The sequence below is a fragment of the Mobula birostris genome, chromosome 23 (genome assembly GCF_030028105.1).
Source record: "Mobula birostris isolate sMobBir1 chromosome 23, sMobBir1.hap1, whole genome shotgun sequence".
Classification (NCBI taxonomy): Eukaryota; Metazoa; Chordata; class Chondrichthyes; order Myliobatiformes; family Myliobatidae; genus Mobula; species Mobula birostris.
Window position 1 is genome coordinate 8673167 of NC_092392.1, and position 19972 is coordinate 8693138.

The following is a 19972-nucleotide window of genomic DNA, read 5'->3' on the forward strand; positions in this document are numbered from 1 at the left end:
AGCATCTTTCTTCTTCCTCTTATGCTAGAGTATGATCCTAGCTTCTCTGTTCTCTTCACACAAACAGGTACTTGCTGAATTGGGTAGCTTTGCATAATTGTCCAGTTCCTGCTGGACAGTTCAGCTTTTCAAGCAGACCACATGTGGTCTGCCAAAGAGATTTTTCATTCCAACTCACTAAGTAATGGAGTGGCTTGTCTGGGCTCGGTATGGTTTTAGGGACAAATTTGTAATTCAAGTGTTTGCACTGGAAAAAGAACCAAGCTTCAGCACAACTAAGATATCTGTTTTGTCATATAGCACCCGGGTTTGACAACCGGGGTTCAATCTGACTTGGGGGTGCTGTCTTAGTGGAGTTTGTACATACTCCCAAGTGCTCTGGTCTTCGAAAACACAAATAATGGGTAGCAATTAGCTGACTACTGTAAATTGCCACTCATGTGGATAGGCAGCAGGAGAGTTGGTGGGGTATGTGATTGGATTAGAGTGGGGGGGTTCCCAAACTTTTTTATGCTGTGGACCAATACCATTTAAGCAAGGGGTCTGTGGACCCCAGGTTGAGGGATTTAAGTGGGGAAAAGGACTGATGAGAAAGTTGGCTCAGTGGCCTCCTTGTATCATCAGAATATGAGGTATGAGAAATGTTTCGTCTTGTAATTCTGGAGGTGTTGGGCCAGTCAAGTTAAACATTAAACTCTTCCCTGTTCACTGCTAAGTGTTTGGAGCTTTCCAGGTTATCGGTCATATTAGTTTAATGATACTTCCAAGAAATTATACCAAAAGACTCGAAGTGCATGTATGCACAAGAGACCACAGTTGTTGCAATCTGGAGCGAGGAAATAAAACCAATTCAGTAGGTGAAGCAGCATCGTGACTGAGAGTAGAATGGGGTTCCATTTGCAACCTGTCTCTCCTTTATGGTTCTTGTTATCACCTTCATTACTTATCAGTTTCTAGCATTTGTGATCATCACCTTCCAGTAGCTGTCTCCACCTTCACCTTCTCCCCCCACTTGGCTCCACCTGCCTTTTTCCACATCCATGGGAAAGTTTTTAATTTATTACTAAAGTATTGCATCTGGGTTTGTAAAGAATAATAGCATTTTGCCTTTCCACTTGTCAATGTGTTAGTGGTTTAGAGGGTTAGGGTTGCACTTGGCAAACACAAGTTGATGGTGTTCATTATCACTCTGGACCCTGGGGAATCTTTTTAAACTTAAACTATCCTCCCTGTCTCTTAAAATTTAGAAAATATGTTAATCATATTCACTCCATAACTTTGCTGTATTTTTGCAGTTCCATAAACTGAACAATTTTTGCTTCCTCCAGACATTTTGCAGATGGTTAGAAGCTTCACTCAAGTCATTACCTAAGGAGACAGCAGGGGGTGCTGTCACGGTTACACACAAGCAGCTGACGGACTTCCATAAGCAAGTCACGAGGTGAGAGCGATGTAGGTGCAGCTGCTCAATGGGCCTGCTAAGCCAAAAATGTCACAAAATACAAAGTTCATTTTACATCCTTGACTATCCCATTAAATTTTATAGTCAGTAAATTACTTGAAATTGATGTAATATAGGTGCATTTTATTGTATGACATTGCATCACCAATACTACAAACTGCAATGTCTTTCTTTTTACACAACTGGGGTTATATGCCTGGATTTAAAAGATTTTAAGGGGTGATTTTTGTCAGCATTTTCAACATCAAGGGAACTGAGGGGGAAAAGAGAGACAGGTGACATAAACTAGTTAAGAAGATTGTTTGATTTGAACTCTTGTTTGCAATTAGCAGCTAATTGTCCTTTAATGGTTAAATTGATTATTTGTATTTTTAAAAAGCCATCAAGAGCTGTGAGACAAGTTGGACCCATATATCTACCGTGAGCACATTTAGATAATGAATTAACTTGGTGGGGTTCTTTCTTATTGCACATTTCTCTGACATAGTGTTAGGGCACAATATTCCCCAGAAATGCTGAGTTTCTCAGTAATTCAGCTTAGTGATAGCTTTAATGCATCTCAGCCAACCAATTTGCTTTTCATGCAATTCGCCCTGATGCATGGTAAAATAACAGAGTGGTGCTTGAAAATTTACACTGAACTTCCAGAACTTTCCCGTCTTGTAATGTAGACTAACCTGTTTTCGTTGAACATTTGAAGAAAGAGAACCTGGTTAAAAGGAAGGAAATCATTCAATACTGGAAATCTGAAACATGATCAGACTTGCTTGAGAGCTGAATATTAAGAGTGGAAGCTGGTTGTGAAGTCTGTACATAGGGAGAGTTGCTGATTCTGTGCAGGTTATGACTCGAATGAATGATGTTTCCAACGCTTGAGCTTGCACAATATGAAGTCAGCAATGGCTTGAAATCTCATGAGTGTTAGAAGTCTGTTCAGATTTTAAACAAAACACAGATGATAGCAAATCCAAACCTGACCCCTATCCAAGGTATTGGGCTTTTCCTATCTAAGCCAACCTGACCGTTGCCAAAGACGATGTTGGAATGCACTACATGCCCTTTTAAATCAGCATTACGTCAGTTTATAAAACTTTCTCTCCATGCAAGTGCATTTCTTCCCCCTTCAGACAAGTTTTATTAGCTGTTCACCCTGTAGCCTTCCCGAATCTTCAGTCACACACCTACACTCTTCAGCAGCAGTTCTTCTCAGTACTGGCTAGAAATGCCCACAGGCAGCAGTGATGCTCCCTGAGGGAGCACCTCACGATAATGGGGTGTCCTTGGTGCCAAATCCTCCCTCACTGCCTCAGGAAGCTTATCACGGAGTAAAGTGTGTGAGCGCATCAGTTAGCACGATGCTATTGCAGCTCAGGGTGTTGGAGATTGGAGTTCAGTCCTCTGTAAGGAGTCTTTACATGCTTCCTTTGGAATGTGGACGTTTTCTGTGCGTGCTCTGGTTTCCTCCCATAGTCATGAGGGGTACCGAGTAGGTTAATTGGTCAATGGTTGCTGGGCTGCGTAGCTCAAAGGGCTAGAAGGGCCTGTTGCAAATTGTATCTCTAACACTTGGTTAAAACAAAGAGTCATCATGAGACAAGAATAGAAAATGTTCATAATGCATGGCAGGTCAGGCTCTATTCTGTAGAGGAAAAACTGATTTCTTGCATGTCTGCTGTCTAGGAAATACTCTTAACATTTTCTATTTTTATTTCTGCATTTGTTCACTTTTGGAATCATGGAGACTTCAGTAGAGTATTTACTTAGTTCAACCTAACTCTTAAGAACCTATACTTTTGTCCCCAAGCCATTTCAAGTCTGAACAGATCCTTGGCTTGGATCAGGTATCCAGGTTCCATTCTGTTTTGAAACAACTTCCAAGTCACTCAAATCTAAACTGTGGTTAAAGAGTTTTAAGCAAAGTGTCCAAAGTGGAGATTCTAATATTGTCCTTCCTGGAACCTCTTTTTGTTATCTAGCATTTTACCATGATGAAGTTCTGCCGTTGCTTAACGTGCACAGAGAGTATAGGTTGTGGACAGGAGCCCTGGGTGTGGGGGTGGTCGGCATACTGATCACAGTTCAAAAACTCCAGCTGAACTGTTGTTTCTCCCTACTTGCTGTTTGACCAGCACAACTTGGGAAGGAGGCCGTTAACCTCATCATGCATTGCTGCTTCATCCCAAAACAAAATGGTATCATTGTTTAAAAAAGATAATGTGAATCGTTTCCTCTTGGTCTATTTTTTTTCTTTCTCTTTAGCAATAGCCAAAAATGGTAGTAACTGTGCTCTGATATTACCTCATTTTATATGAGTTTGTGTTTAAACTTAATTTCTCAGGTTTATCCACTTGCTGTATTAAACAAAACAAGACCTCACTTGTGCTGCATGAGCTCTTGCAAGAAGTCAATTCCTTCTTTTCTTCTTTAGCACGCTGAGATTTTCTGTACAGTATACTCAGTTTTGTGATCGGATTATTTTTATGATTTTTGGATCACTTTATGGATATCCAATCAATTCGTGTTTATAACCTATTTCCGTGTTTATATTTATTGTTCTTTTATTATTATTGTGTTTCTTATAATTATATTTATTTTGGTGCTGCCTCAGATCCAGAGTAACAGTGACTTAATTCTCCTTAACGCTGGCGTACTGGAAATGACATTAAACAATCATGGGGGACCAATATTCTGGCAGGGAGATTAGCGGGGGCTACTGAGGTGACTTTAAACTAGAATGGTTGGGGGGTGGGAATCAAATTAAAGAGGCTAGGCGTGAGGAGGTTAGTTCACTACAGGGGGATGGGAACCAGCGCAGAGAGGCAGAGGGGTGTAAAGTGAGGGTAGAAACAAAAAGTACTATGGAGAAAAGTAAAAGTGGCAGGCCAACAAATCCAGGGCAAGCGTTAAAAAGGGCCACTTTTCAGCATAATTGTATAAGGGCTAAGAGAGTTGTAAAAGAGCGCCTGAAGGCTTTGTGTGTCAATGCAAGGAGCATTCGTAATAAGGTGGATGAATTGAAAGTGCAGATTGTTATTAATGATTATGATATAGTTGGGATCACAGAGACATGGCTCCAGGGTGACCAGGGATGGGAGCTCAACGTTCAGGGATATTCAATATTCAGGAGGGATAGACATGAAGGAAGGGGAGGTGGGGTGGCGTTGCTGGTTAAAGAAGAGATTAACGCAATAGAAAGGAAGGACATAAGCCGGGAAGATGTGGAATCGATATGGGTAGAGCTGCGTAACACTAAGGGGCAGAAGACGCTGGTGGGAGTTGTGTACAGGCCACCTAACAGTAGTAGTGAGGTCGGAGATGGTATTAAACAGGAAATTAGAAATGTGTGCAATAAAGGAACAGCAGTTATAATGGGTGACTTCAATCTACATGTAGATTGGGTGAACCAAATTGGTAAAGGTGCTGAGGAAGAGGATTTCTTGGAATGTATGCGGGATGGTTTTTTCAACCAACATGTCGAGGAACTGACTAGAGAGCAGGCTATTCTGGACTGGGTTTTGAGCAATGAGGAAGGGTTAATTAGCAATCTTGTCGTGAGGGGCCCCTTGGGTAAGAGTGACCATAATATGGTGGAATTCTTCATTAAGATGGAGAGTGACATAGTTAATTCAGAAACAAAGGTTCTGAACTTAAAGAGGGGTAACTTTGAAGGTATGAGACGTGAATTAGCTAAGATAGACTGGCAAATGACACTTAAAGGATTGACGGTGGATATGCAATGGCAAGCATTTAAAGGTTGCATGGATGAACTGCAACAAATGTTCATCCCAGTTTGGCAAAAGAATAAATCAAGGAAGGTAGTGCACCCGTGGCTGACAAGAGAAATTAGGGATAGTATCAATTCCAAAGAAGCAGCATACAAATTAGCCAGAGAAAGTGGCTCACCTGAGGACTGGGAGAAATTCAGAGCTCAGCAGAGGAGGACAAAGGGCTTGATTAGGAAGGGGAAAAAAGATTATGAGAGAAAACTGGCAGGCAACATAAAAACGGACTGTAAAAGCTTTTATAGATATGTAAAAAGGAAAAGACTGGTAAAGACAAATGTAGGTCCCCTGCAGGCAGAAACAGGTGAGTTGATTATGGGGAGCAAGGACATGGCAGACCAATTGAATAATTACTTTGGTTCTGTCTTCACTAAGGAGGACATAAATAATCTTCCAGAAATAGTAGGGGACAGAGGGTCCAGTGAGATGGAGGAACTGAGCGAAATACATGTTAGTAGGGAAGTGGTGTTAGGTAAATTGAAGGGATTGAAGGCAGATAAATCCCCAGGGCCAGATGGTCTGCATCCCAGGGTGCTTAAGGAAGTAGCCCAAGAAATAGTGGATGCATTAGTGATAATTTTTCAAAACTCGTTAGGTTCTGGACTAGTTCCTGAGGATTGGAGGGTGGCTAATGTAACTCCACTTTTTAAAAAAGGAGGGAGAGAGAAACTGGGGAATTATAGACCGGTTAGCCTAACGTCGGTGGTGGGGAATCTGCTGGAGTCAGTTATCAAGGATGTGATAACAGCACATTTGGAAAGTGGTGAAATGATCGGACAAAGTCAGCATGGATTTGTGAAAGGAAAATCATGTCTGACGAATCTCATAGAATTTTTTGAGGATGTAACTAGTAGAGTGGATAGGGGAGAACCAGTGGATGTGGTATATTTGGATTTTCAGAAGGCTTTTGACAAGGTCCCACACAGGAGATTAGTGTGCAAACTTAAAGCACACGGTATTGGGGGTAAGGTATTGGTGTGGGTGGAGAGTTGGTTAGCAGACAGGAAGCAAAGAGTGGGAATAAACGGGACCTTTTCAGAATGGCAGGCGGTGACTAGTGGGGTACCACAAGGCTCAGTGCTGGGACCCCAGTTGTTTACAATATATATTAATGACTTGGATGAGGGAATTGAATGCAGCATCTCCAAGTTTGCGGATGACACGAAGCTGGGTGGCAGTGTTAGCTGTGAGGAGGATGCTAAGAGGATGCAGGGTGACTTGGATAGGTTGGGTGAGTGGGCAAATTCATGGCAGATGCAATTTAATGTGGATAAATGTGAAGTTATCCACTTTGGTGGCAAAAATAGGAAAACAGATTATTATCTGAATGGTGGCCGATTAGGAAAAGGGGAGGTGCAACGTGACCTGGGTGTCATTATACACCAGTCATTGAAAGTGGACATGCAGGTACAGCAGGCGGTGAAAAAGGCGAATGGTATGCTGGCATTTATAGCGAGAGGATTTGAGTACAGGAGCAGGGAGGTACTACTGCAGTTGTACAAGGCCTTGGTGAGACCACACCTGGAGTATTGTGTGCAGTTTTGGTCCCCTAATCTGAGGAAAGACATCCTTGCCATAGAGGGAGTACAGAGAAGGTTCACCAGATTGATTCCTGGGATGCCAGGACTTTCATATGAAGAAAGAATGGATGAACTGGGCTTGTACTCGTTGGAATTTAGAAGATTGAGGGGGGATCTGATTGAAACGTATAAGATCCTAAAGGGATTGGACAGGCTAGATGCAAGAAGATTGTTCCCGATGTTGGGGAAGTCCAGAACGAGGGGTCACAGTTTGAGGATAGAGGGGAAGCCTTTTAGGACCGGGATTAGGAAAAACTTCTTCACACAGAGAGTGGTGAATCTGTGGAATTCTCTGCCACAGGAAACAGTTGAGGCCAATTCATTGGCTATATTTAAGAGGGAGTTAGATATGGCCCTTGTGGCTACGGGGGTCAGGGGGTATGGAGGGAAGGCTGGGGCGGTGTTCTGAGTTGGATGATCAGCCATGATCATAATAAATGGCGGTGCAGGCTGGAAGGGCCGAATGGCCTACTTCTGCACCTATTTTCTATGTTTCTATGTTTCTATGAATTTATCCTTGAATTTTGTGACTGGAAGTGTAAGACTTTTTATCCCTGGCCATTGAACGTAAGGTGCAGCTTGGTGACCTTCGACTCATACGGGAGAATGAGGAGGTGATAGACAGAAGCTACAGGGAGGCAGTCACCCCTAGGTTGCAGAAGACAGGTATATGGGCGGCTGTCAGGAGAAGGAGGGAAAAGCCACAGCCGGTGCCAAGTACACCTGAGGTCATTCCCTTGAATAATAATATAACTTTAGATATTATTGAGGAGGATAACCTACCGGGGGGAGCCACAATGATCGGGTTTCTGGCACTGAGTCTGGTGCTGTGGCCAGAAGAGCAGAGAGGTGAGGAGGACTGCAGTGTTCATAGGAGATTCCTCAGACAGACGAACAGAGATGAGGTTCTGTGGCGCAATAGAGACACTCGGATGGTATGTTGCCTTCCTGGTGCCAGCATCAGGAATGTCTCGGGTTGTGTCCATGGCATTATCAAGGGTGAGGGTGAGCAGCCAGAAGTCTTGGTACATATTGACACCAATGATCTAGTTAGACAAGGTGAGGAGGTCCTGAAGAGAGATTTTAGGGAGCTAAATAGAAAAATCTTCTGAGAAACAGGACCTCTGGGGTAGTAGTAATCTCTGGATTGCTGCCTGTACCACATGCCAGTGAGGGTAAAAATAAGATGATTTGGCAGGTGAATACATAGCTAGGGAACTGGTCTAGGGCACAAGGGTTCAGATTTATGGATCATTATGATCTCTTCTGGGGAAGATATAATATATCCAAAAGGGATAGTTTACACCTGAACCTAAGAGGGTTCAATATCCTCGTGGGCAGGTTGATTAGAGTTCGGGTGGGTTTAAACTAACTTGCTGCAAGCTTGAGTGTTCGGTGGAGGGCACTGATGCTTTTTTGCTGGTGGGGGTGGGGAGGGGTCGTTGTCTTGCTGTTGCTTGTGTGTGGGAGGGAGGAGCTGGGGGATTGGGGTTCTAACATTTTAACCGTCATTCACCTTTGGGGCACTCCTGTTTTCGTGGATGTTTGCGAAGAAAAAGAATTTCAGGATGTATACATTTCTACATATTGTATGCATTTCTCTGGCATTAAATGTACCTATTGAAACTTGGCAGGGGAATGGGAACTAATGTGATAGTGCTGAGGATGATGTAGTTGGGTTACAAACAGAGGCAATGTGCAGTGAGACTCCTAGCAAGGGGAAGCTGATGATAGGGCAGAATTACAGTCAACAGGATGAGTTACAATGCAAAAGATGGACAAAATCAAAAAGGGTAATACAGGTCTGAAGATGTTATATCTGAATGCATGCAATATACGGAATAAGGTTGATGAACTTGTAGCACAGTTACAGATTGGCAAGCATGATGTAGGCATTGAATCATGGCTGAAAGAAGATTATAGCTGGGAGGTCAATGTTCAGGAATGTATGTTGTATTGAAACGATAGGCAGCAAGGTAGTGCGGCGCTGCTGTTTTAAAAAAAAATTGAAATCATTAGAAAGAGGTGACATAGAGTGGGAAGCAGTTGAATTGTGGATAGATCTAAGGAACTGCAAGGGTAAAAAGACACAGATGGGAGTTTTATACAGGTCCTCAAACAGTAGTAAGGATGTGGCCTGCAAATTACAATGGGAGATAGAAAATGTATGCCAAAAGGGCAGTGTTACAATAGTCACACACATAAAAGTTGCTGGTGAACGCAGCAGGCCAGGCAGCATCTCTAGGAAGAGGTACAGTCGACGTTTCAGGCTGAGACCCTTCGTCAGGACTAACTGAAAGAAGAGCTAGTAAGAGATTTGAGTTGGGGGGGGGGGGAGAGATCCGAAATGATAAGAGAAGACAGGAGGGGGAGCGATGGAGCCAAGAGCTGGACAGTTGATTGGCAAAAGGGATATTTAAGGATCATGGGACAGGAGGCCTAGAGAGAAAGAAAAGGGGGAGGGGGGAAGCCCAGAGGATGGGCAAGGGGTATAGTGAGAGGGACAGACGGAGAAAAAGGAGAGAGAGAGAGAGAAAAAAAAAAGAATGTGTGCATGTAAATAAATAATGGATGGGGTACGAGGGGGAGGTGGGGCATTAGCGTAAGTTTCAGAAGTCAATGTTCATGCCATCAGGTTGGAGGCTACCCAGACGGAATGTAAGGTGTTGTTCCTCCATCCCTCCCCCTCCTGTCTTCTCCTATCATTTCGGATCTCCCCCTCCCCCTCCCACTTTCAAATCTCTTACTAGCTCTTCTTTCAGTTAGTCCTGACGAAGGGTCTCGGCCCGACACGTCGACTGTACTTCTTCCTAGAGTTGCTGCCTGGCCTGCTGCGTTCACCAGTGAACTTTTATGTGTGTTGCTTGAAATTCCAGCATCTGCAGATTTCCTCGTGTTTGCAATGTTACAATAGTCATGGGGGGGCTTCAATATGTAGGTAGTTTGGGAAAATTGGATTGGTGCTGGTTTACTGAAGGGGGAATTTCCAGAGTGCCTACGAGATGGCTTTTTAGAGCAGCTGCTGGTTGAGCTCATTAGAGGATTAGCTATTCTAGATTGGGTGTTGTGCAGTGAACCAGGATTGATTCGAGAGCTTAAGGTAAAAGAACCCTTAAGGGAAAGTGATCATAATATAACTGAATTCACTCTGAAATTTGAAAAAGAGAAGCTAAGGTCAGATGTATCAGTATTACAGTGGCGTAAAGGGAATTACAGAGGCATGAGGGAGGAGTTGGCCAGAACTTATTGGAAAAGAACACTGGCAGGGCTGATGCCAGAGCAGCAATGGCTGGAATTTCTGGAAGCAATTCAGAAGGCTCAGGATATATACATCCCAAAGAGGAAGAAGTATTCTAAAGGCAAGATGACACAACCATAGCTAACAAGGGTAGTTGAAGCTAACATAAAAGTCAAAGAGGGTAAACAATAGAGCAAAAATTAGTCTGACGTTAGAGGATTGGGAGGCTTTTAAATACCAACAGAAGACAACTAAAAAAAGTCATTTAAAAAGGTAAAGATGAAATATGAAAGTAAGCCAGCCAATAATATTAAAGAGGATGCCAAAGTTTCTTCAGATACCTAAACTGTAAAAGAGAGGCGAGTATGGATATCAGACTACTGGAAAACAATGCTGGAGAGGTAGTAATGGGGGACAATGAAATAGTGGATGAACTGAATAAATATTTTGCATCAGTCTTCACTGTACAGTGTACTAGCAGTATGGTGGAAGTTCCAGGTGTCAGGGGTCATGATGTGTGTGAAGTTACCATTACTAGGGAGAAGGTTCTTGGGAAACTGAAAGGTCTAAAGGTAGATAAGTCATCTGGATCAGATAGTTTACACCCCAGGGTTCTAAAAGAGTTGACTGAAGAGATTGTGGAGGCATTAGTAATGATCTTTCCAGAATCAGTAGATTCTGGAAGACTGGAAAATTGCAAATGTCACTTCACTCTTCAAGAAGGGAGAGAGGCAGAAGAAAGGAAACTATAGTCCAGTTAGTCAGACCTCAGTAGTTGGGAAGATGTTGGAGTCGATTATTAAGGATGTGGTTTTGGGGTTCTTGGAGGCATATAGTAAATAGGCCCTAGTCAGCATGGTTTCCTCAAGGGAAAATCTTCCCTTACAAATCTGTTGGAATTCTTTGAATGAATAACAAGCAGGAGAGACAAAGGAGAATCAATTGATGTTGTGTACGTGGATTTTCAGAAGGCCTTTGACAAGATGCCACACATGAGACTGGTTAACAAGCTAGGAGCCTGTGGTATTACAGGAAGGATTCTAGCATGGATAAAGCAGTGGCTGATTGGCAGGAGGCAAAGAGTGGGAATAAAGGGAGCCTTTTCTAGTTGGCTGCTGGTGACTAGTGGTGTTCCACAGGGGTCTGTGTTGGGACCATTTTCTTCTTATGTTATATGCCACTGATTTGGGTGATGGAATAGATAGCTTTGTTGCAAAGTGTGCAGACGATACAAAGGTAGGTGGAGGCGCAGGTAAGTTTGAGGAAATAGGCTACAGAAGGACTTAGACAGATTAGGAGAATGGGCAAAGAAATAGCAGATGGAATACAGTGTCAGGAAGTGTATGGTCATACACTTTGGTAGAAGAAGTGAAAGGGTTGACTATTTTCTAAATGGAGAGAAACTACTAAAATCTGAGGCGCAAATGGATTTGGAGTCCTGCTGCAGGATTCCTTGAAGGTTAATTTGCCAGTTGAGTCTGTGACAAGGAAGGCAAATGAATTTTACTTTGTATTTTTGTACTTTGTACATATATCCACAGATATGCCCATGATTCTCCTTTCATTTTCCTAAAGGAGTCAATTTACCTGCCAGTTGGCATGTTTTTGGAATGTGGGAAAAACCAGGCCACCATAGGGAGAATTGCACACTCCACACAGAAACAGACACTGATACACACACTACCAGAGTTCAGGATTGCACCCAGGTGGCTGGAGGTGTGAGACAGCTGAACAACCTGCACTTAGTTAATGTCGGTCCATTTGTAGCTGGAGTTGGTCTTTTGCATAAGGAGGCCTGAATTAGCCAGCACTGTTAATCCCTGCTGAAGTGTACATGTGTGTGCAGAGTCAGATTCTGACGGGCTGCCATCTCTTGTAAATGAAGAGTGGCTGTAAGGCATTTATAAATCCCCCAGTTCCCAGCAAGCTGCAACACAGACACTGGAGGGGTGGCATGGTAGCACGCTTCATGGTGCCAGCAATCACTGGGGTTCAATTCCTGCTGCTGTCTGTAAGCAATTTGTACGTTTTCCTGTGACCATGTGGGTTTCCTCCAGATGCCTTACTTTCCTCCAAGGTTAAGGTTAGTGAGTTGTGGGCATGCTATATTGGCGCAGGAGGTGTGGTGACGCTCGTAGGTTGTCCTTAGCACAATCTTTGCTGATTTAATACATTTCACCATATGTTTCGATGTACATGTGCAAATAAAGATAAACTTATCTTTACAAATACAATTGAGAGTTTGTTCAGCAAGGATTTACAAAGAGCACGACACAGGATTGAAAAAGCTGCAGAAAGTTGTAAACTCAGCCAGCTCCTTCTTGGGCACTAACCTTCCAAGCATCCAGGACACCTTCATAAGGTGATGCCTCAAAAAGGCAGCTTCCATCATTAAGGACCCCAATCACCAAGGACATGCCCTCTTCTCATCGTTCCCATCCAGGAGGAGATACAGGAGCCTAAAGATACACACTTAGTGTAATGGGAACAGCTTCTTCCATTCTGCCATCAGATTTCTGAATGGACAATGAATCTATGAACACCACCTCAGTATTTTTCCCGCTCTTTTTGCACTACTTATTTAATGTAATTTTCTTTTTTATATTTACTTTTTGTAATTTATAGCTTATATTATTGTGTATTGCAATGTACTCCTGCTGCAAAACAACAAATTTCATGACATACGCTGATGATATTAAACCTGAGATTCTGAAATGGTTCTTGTTTGTTAAGTGAACACAATAATCTGCTTAGGTAGTGGACAGTGAGCAGTTGATCCCTATTAAGAGTTCGTCCCTGGAAATTTTTTTCACCTGAAAAGACAAACATTAGATGCCTGCTTTTACTGGCTGTTATTCAAGGTGGAAGAATACCTTTGACACACTTTCATACAACTTTGTGTATTTGTTACCAAATTTATATTTTACTTGAGTTTCAACAGTCTCTGAGGTGCAGTATGTTCATTCATTGTGCGAGATTGGATAAAAGGAACATTAATCCAAAGGACCATGTTGCTTTGGTCTAGGGTGTGGAAATTTGATTTACTTGACCCAGTGCTCTGACACTTTTTAATGCATTACTTGCACCTCTTGCAGTGCTGATGAATGCAAAAAGGTTTGCTGGGCTTTGAGAGATTTCACACGCCTCTTCCGATAGCTGTGTTCATAAATCCATGACTTGCATCAGTCTCCCAGGTAAGGACTGCCTCATTATCTACAAATGCTTGGAGTCAACTAGAGCAGGGGTTCCTAATATTTTTATGCCAAGAGCTGATGCTGTTAATCAAGGGCTCTGTAGACCCTGGTTGGGAACTCCTGAACTGGAAGTAGTAATGTGTCTTGTAAAACTGTATAATTGAAGGTCTAGTAAAATGTGTTTCTCTGTTTCAGGAGTATGGGGTTAGTTCTCTAATTTGGCCCTCTGTTTCTCATAAAAATAAACTAGTGCATGTGTTCAACATACTGAATTTACCAAATGTGAGCACTGGATTGGGGTTGTGGTATGACATTGGAATGGGGTGGGGGAGCCTAGGCTGAAGATGCAGGAGAGGGTAACTGGGTTTGTGCAATGCGCTTCCCCTCTTTGCTGTTTGAAACTATAATGCCTTTCGTATTTAATTTGTTTCTTCCTCTCTTCCTTCCTCTTCACTGACCTATTGAAAGTGTCACATGCTATTCATGTTCAACGTCCAAGTGCACACTATATCTTGTTGAGGTTTACGAGACTGCCTGCAAGAACAGGCTTTGCTAAGTGGTGTTTCACTTCAGAACTTGTCAGCATGTTGACCAGTAGGACTGGACCATCTGTGTCATTTTTGTTAGGGTAGTGAAAAGTGGATTTGGAATGTTGTGTAGCTGAGACTTTGAGTGTAGGACTTGAGATGTCATGATGAAATTGTAAAAGACATTTGTTAGGACTGCACTTTTCCCAAGGCAGGGGAATTTAGAACTGAAGGGCATTGGTTTAAGATGAGAGGAAAGGAATTCAAAGGTGAAATGAGGGGTAGGTTTTTCTAAATTTCTGGAAATTGCTGCTGGACAAAATGGCTGATGCAGATACAGTTACAATATTTAAAAAGTGTTTTGGATAGGAAAGGCATAAGCAATCCAGGCCCAACGAGGCATCATGGAGCAGGTGGGCCAAAGAGATCTGTTTCTGCACTGTTCAGCACATTCACTACAGACCAATGGAATGTGGAATTTTAAAAAGGGAGAAAGCAGTAACCCATAATGATATGCCTGTCAAGTTAACCCTGGTGGTAGGAAAAATATTAGAAGAATTCTAAGTAATGCTATTTCATATGATTTAGAAAATTAAGGCGTACAGTTTTGGTTTAAGATTATGGATGTTCTTGATGACAATTTACTGTTTTTGAAGAAGTGCCAAGAAATATAGGCATTGCATGCTGGAATTCAGTGACACTTTTGACTAATGTGCGCTTACACGGATAAGTGCCAGGAGGGAGATCAGTGGGGAGGGATGGGGGGGACGAATGGACAAGGGAGTTGCGGAGGGAGCGATCCCTGCGGAATGCAGGGGGGGCGGAGGGAAAGATGTGCTTAGTGGTGGAATCTTCCCCATTTCACGTACATCTGCTCTCACTCCATCCTCACTAGGAATAGGGTTCCCCTGGTCCTCACCTACCACCCCACCAGCCTCCGGGTCCAACATATTATTCTCCGTAACTTCCGCCACCTCCAACGGGATCCCACCACTAAGCACATCTTTCCCTCCCCCCCCCCCCCCCTGCATTCTGCAGGGATCGCTCCCTACGCAACTCCCTTGTCCATTCGTCCCCCCCATCCCTCCCCACTGATCTCCCTCCTGGCACTTATCCGTGTAAGTGGAACAAGTGCTACACATGCCCTTACACTTCCTCCCTTACCACCATTCAGGGCCCCAAACAGTCCTTCCAGGTGAGGCAACACTTCACCTGTGAGTTGACTGGGGTGATATACTGTGTCCGGTGCTCCCGATGTGGCCTTTTATATATTGGCGAGACCCGACGCAGACTGGGAGACTGCTTTGCTGAACATCTACGCTCTGTCTGCCAGAGAAAGCAGGATCTCCCAGTGGCCACACATTTTAATTCCACATCCCATTCCCATTCTGACATGTCTATCCACGGCCTCCTCTACTGTAAAGATGAAGCCACACTCAGGTTGGAGGAACAACATCTTATATTCCGTCTGGGTAGCCTCCAACCTGATGGCATGAACATCGACTTCTCTAACTTCCGCTAAGGCCCCACCTCCCCCTCGTACCCCATCTGTTACTTATTTTATGCACACATTCTTTCTCTCACTCTCCTTTTTCTCCCTCTGTCCCTCTGAATATACCTCTTGCCCATCCTCTGGGTCCCCCCCCCCCTGTCTTTCTTCCCGGACCTCCTGTCCCATGATCCTCTCGTATCCCCTTTTGCCAATCACCTGTCCAGCTCTTGGCTCCATCCCTCCCCCTCCTGTCTTCTCCTATCATTTTGGATCTCCCCCTCCCCCTCCAACTTTCAAATCCCTTTCTCACTCTTCCTTCAGTTAGTCCTGACGAAGGGTCTCAGCCTGAAACGTCGACTGCACCTCTTCCTACAGATGCTGCCTGGCCTGCTGCGTTCACCAGCAACTTTGATGTGTGTCTCTTGAACATGTTGTTCTGTAGTGGGGCCAAATTGGGCTGTTCACAATGTCACATTCCATCTCATGGACACACCCCCTCTAAATGTGTGGAGTTCATCTTACCCATAAACCAGCATTATTAAGTTTTTCTTTGAATTATGTTCTCAGCAGTGTTTGTAAAATCAACCAGAAATTGTTCAAAGTGTTCACTTATTCTTTCCACAGAGGACCGTATCTCAAACAGACAGACTGGAAATGCAAATATTAAGAAACTATCCGCCATGGCTGGGTACCAGCAAGAGCAAATAGGGCAAACAATTACAAGCAGAGGTCGGTAACCTGCGCGAGAAGTGCCAAACACCCTACTGCATAACGCCACATGGCTGGAGCTTCCCTGGCATTGTGCATCAGGGCATGCAAAGGGTTGGGGGAAGTCCAGGATTTGATTTCCCCTCCCCAGCTTCAAGATGGCCTCAACAGAGGAACAACAGCATGAATGAATGATTGCCAAATCGATGGGCAGTCGAAATTCAGTTGCTTTGAGCTTGTATGTAAAAGGGACAATCTGGAATAAACCAGCTTTTAATCCACCAGAGTTCCTTCAGGGAGGAGGTTTTGTTTTGGTTTTTGTTTGGTGGGGTGGGAAGAGGGCAGGGGAGTTTACTGTGCACAGCACAAGAGACTTTCTTAATGACTTTTAAAATGAAAATCATCTTTAGTGTTCCTGATTAACAGACAAAGGACAATATGGGCTGTGTAACTCCAGCTGTGAGACAATTTAAAAATACTGGGAAGAATGTTAGTTTTAAATGAAAACACAAAATCCAAAATTCCTAAAGTGGAGTCATGGATCTCTGGGATGTGGAGTTGTGGATTTGAGCCTAACCTTCAGCAAAATGTGGGAAGCCAGGTGGGAGTTGGGGAAAGGAGGATGTGGAGAAGTTTTACCACAATAACTTTGAAGATTGCTAACAAGACTGAACAACAGGTCAAGAGAAGCAGGGAGTGATTACATGAGTGGGCGCTGTCTGTTTTATAGCAGAGTCCTGTACTCGGACTGTGCTGTCAGGCTGGCTGGGAGGGATGCAATCCCAGAGGTGGGTGAAGATTTGAGCGTGTGCAAATGCTGTTCCGTCTGGTGTTGTAGCCATCTCGAGAACAATAAAAAAAGAATAATAAATCCGTGTGTCTTCTGTTTTACGATGTAAGTTCAGAAACTCGTGGTTTGTGCAGAATTAACACCCAAGCAACTCTCTGTTGCTTTCTCTTAGACAGCTCAGTCTTAAATTTTGAAAACTATGTGCCTTAGCTAATTGATATGATAGTGAGTTTCACACCATTGTTTGGGTAAAGAAGTTAATCTTGCCAACATAACAAGGAGCTTCTGAGCAGAGCAGAGTTGGGAAATTAAGCAAGTATTGAGTGGCTTGTAGGATGATGATTGCACCCCTCCACCCCTCTCCATTCACTTTGAAGATAGGATCATTTTCACCACCTCTCCTAATAGCTGACTTCTTGGGAAGGGAAAGAATTGCTGTGGGGGCCTCTGCAAGGGCTTGGTTACAATTCAAAGTACTTCCTCAGGGTAGTGCGCACACGACACTCACCTGGTCATGAGAGGTGAGCAGGTGATTGACTTGGCTGTTCCACATGCTCAATCACTCCACTACTTCAAACAAGTTTCAATTGTTGTAACCAGGCTTAAATTCCATCTGCCAAATGTTTTCCCACTCTTATAATCTACCTGTATCCTTTTGCAAGTTTCTTACATCCTTACAACAGCAAGGACATGGGCACATGGCCAAGTGGTTAAGGCATTGGACTAGCTACCTGAAGGTCGTGAGTTCGAGCCCCAGCCGAGGGAACGTGTTGTGTCCTTGAGCAAGGCACGTAATCACACATTGCTCTGCGATGACGCTGTTGCCAAGCTGTATGGTTCCTAATGCCCTTCCCTTGGACAACATCAGTTTCGTGGAGAGGGGAGACTTGCAGCGTGGGCAACTGCTGGTCATTCATACAATCTTGCCCAGGCCTGTGCCCTGGAGAGTGAAGACTTTCCAGGCGCAGATCCATGGTCTTGCAAGACAACGGCAAAGTTGACAACAAATTAATGCAACTAAAATCCGGCAGCTTCTTGAAGAGATGAATGAAAAGCTGGTGCATGAATTAATGATATATTTCAAAATTTCCTACATTCTTTCATGGTCGAAGTAGCCTGAAAAGCGCAGATATAAGCATACTATTCAAAGAAGGTGGGGGGAGAGAGAGAGATAAAGAACCTTTCTCCCTACATCAGTTGTTGGGAATTTGCTGGAAGCTATCTTAAGAATGTAACACTGAAGTACTTTACGTTAATTGTACCTCATGCTTTTCTCTGGTTTTATAAAAAAAATAAAGTTTCACAAATCTACTATATTATTTGTGGAAGTAACTTGTGAGACAAAAGTAATCCTTGTTACAGAAGCTAAGGGTTAACAAGGTTGTGGGTAATCAGGATAGTTGATAGAAAAATTAGTAGAAATAAATGGGTTATTTTCATATTCATAGTCTTGTGTTAATAGGATGCAACAAGAATTGGCATTAGACCTATTTCCTATCATCTACAGTCTATAGTGAGTTAAACAATGGAATCAAGAATAAGGTCTTCAAGTGTGGTGCTGATGCAGAACTGGGTGAGGCAAGCAGCGATGAAAATTACCAGGGGTTTGGACATGTTGAATGGGTAAGAAAGTGGCAAATTGATTTTAATGCACAAAATTTATTTACGTGCAATTGTTAATTTTTTAAATGGTGCAAGTCTACATGTTGGTTTACAAAGGTGCAGTATCTGATTTGTAAAAATGTAGGAAGTTGTAAGTATGACAAGTCATTCCAAAGGTAAATGACAAATTGCTTTGATTGTCAAGGGGGCTGGATTGCAAAAGTAAGAACGTCTCTACAGTTGTGTGGAGGTTGATAAAGCTACATCTCGAGGTTAATGTGCACTTGCAGTATGCTCTCTACCAAAGGAAGGATATACTTGCCTTGGGGTGGTGAGCATAGATTCACTAGGATTCTTAGGATGAGGAGGCTTCCTTTGCAGAGAGTTTAAGGTTTTCTGATACTGAGGTTTAGAGTAATAAAAAAGTATAGCTCAGAAGCAGGCCCTTCAGCCCATCTAGTCCATGCCAAACCGTTCAAACTGCTGATTCCCATTAACTTGCATCAGGACCATACCCCTACCATCCATGTACCTATTCAAACTTCTCTTAAATGTTGAAATTGAGCTTCTGTGCGCCACTTGTGCGGGCAGTTCATTCCACACACTCTCAACCCTCTTGAGTGAAGAAGTTTCGCCTCATGTTCCCCTTAAACTTTTCACCTTTCACCCTTAACCCATGACCTCTACATGTACTCCCAATCAACCTCAATGGAAAAAGCCTGCTTGCACTTATCCTATCTCTGTCCTGCAGAATTTTATATACCTCTATCAAGTCTCACATTATTCTACGTTCCAAAGAATACAGTCCTAACCTATTCAATCTTTCCTTATAACTCGGGTCCTCCAGTCCCGGCAACATCCTCGTAAATTTTATCTGCACTCTTTCAATCTTATTTACATCTTTCCTGTCGATAAGTAACCAAAACTGCACATAATACTCCAAATTAGGCCTCACCAATGTCTTAAACATGCCATTTCCTGTGCTCAGTACTTTGATTTATGAAAGCCAATATGCCAAAAGCTTTCTTTGCAACTCTACCTGAGATGCTACTTTTAATGAATAATTGATCTGTATTCCCAGATCCCTTTGTTCGACTCCACTTCTCAGTGCTCTACCACTCACTATTTAAGACCCTACCAAAGTGCGACACCTCCCACTTGTCCGCATTCAATTCCGTCTGCCGTTTTTCAGCCCATTTTTAAAGCTGCAAGCTGTGATGCCCTCAATTTTGGTGTCATCAATAAGTTTGTTGATCCAGTTTACCACATCATCCAGATCATTGATCTAGGTGACAAACAACAACGGACCCAGCACTGTTCCCCTGGGCTCTCCATGAGTCACAGACCTCCAGTCAGAGAGGCAACCATCTACTACCTCTCTCTGGCTCCTTCCGTAAAACCAATGTCTATTCCAATTTACCATTTCTTCTTGAATGCCGAGAGATTTAACCTTCTTAAACAAAATAGCATTCTAAGGGTTTGACACATAGTTACTGAAATTTATCTTTTCAAGCTAGGAAGGTTAAAATTGCATGCCTTAATTTCAGGATGAAGGGTTGATACCACTGCGATAGAGAAATGTACTCACAATCTTGTG

The 19972-nt window shown here is 43.2% G+C and overlaps 1 protein-coding gene across 1 annotated transcript in view; it reads left to right on the plus strand.

The window, feature by feature from the left end:
* Window positions 1–18039, plus strand: part of tnpo3 (transportin 3) — a 59593-nt gene extending 41554 nt beyond the window's left edge. Inside the window, exons 21-23 of the mRNA XM_072241677.1 lie at window positions 1329–1441; window positions 13158–13256; window positions 15900–18039. Of these exons, the coding sequence (XP_072097778.1) occupies window positions 1329–1441; window positions 13158–13218 (174 nt within the window). The 3' untranslated portion in view covers window positions 13219–13256; window positions 15900–18039. The remainder of the gene's footprint in view (window positions 1–1328; window positions 1442–13157; window positions 13257–15899) is intronic.
* Window positions 18040–19972: the final 1933 nt, after the last annotated feature.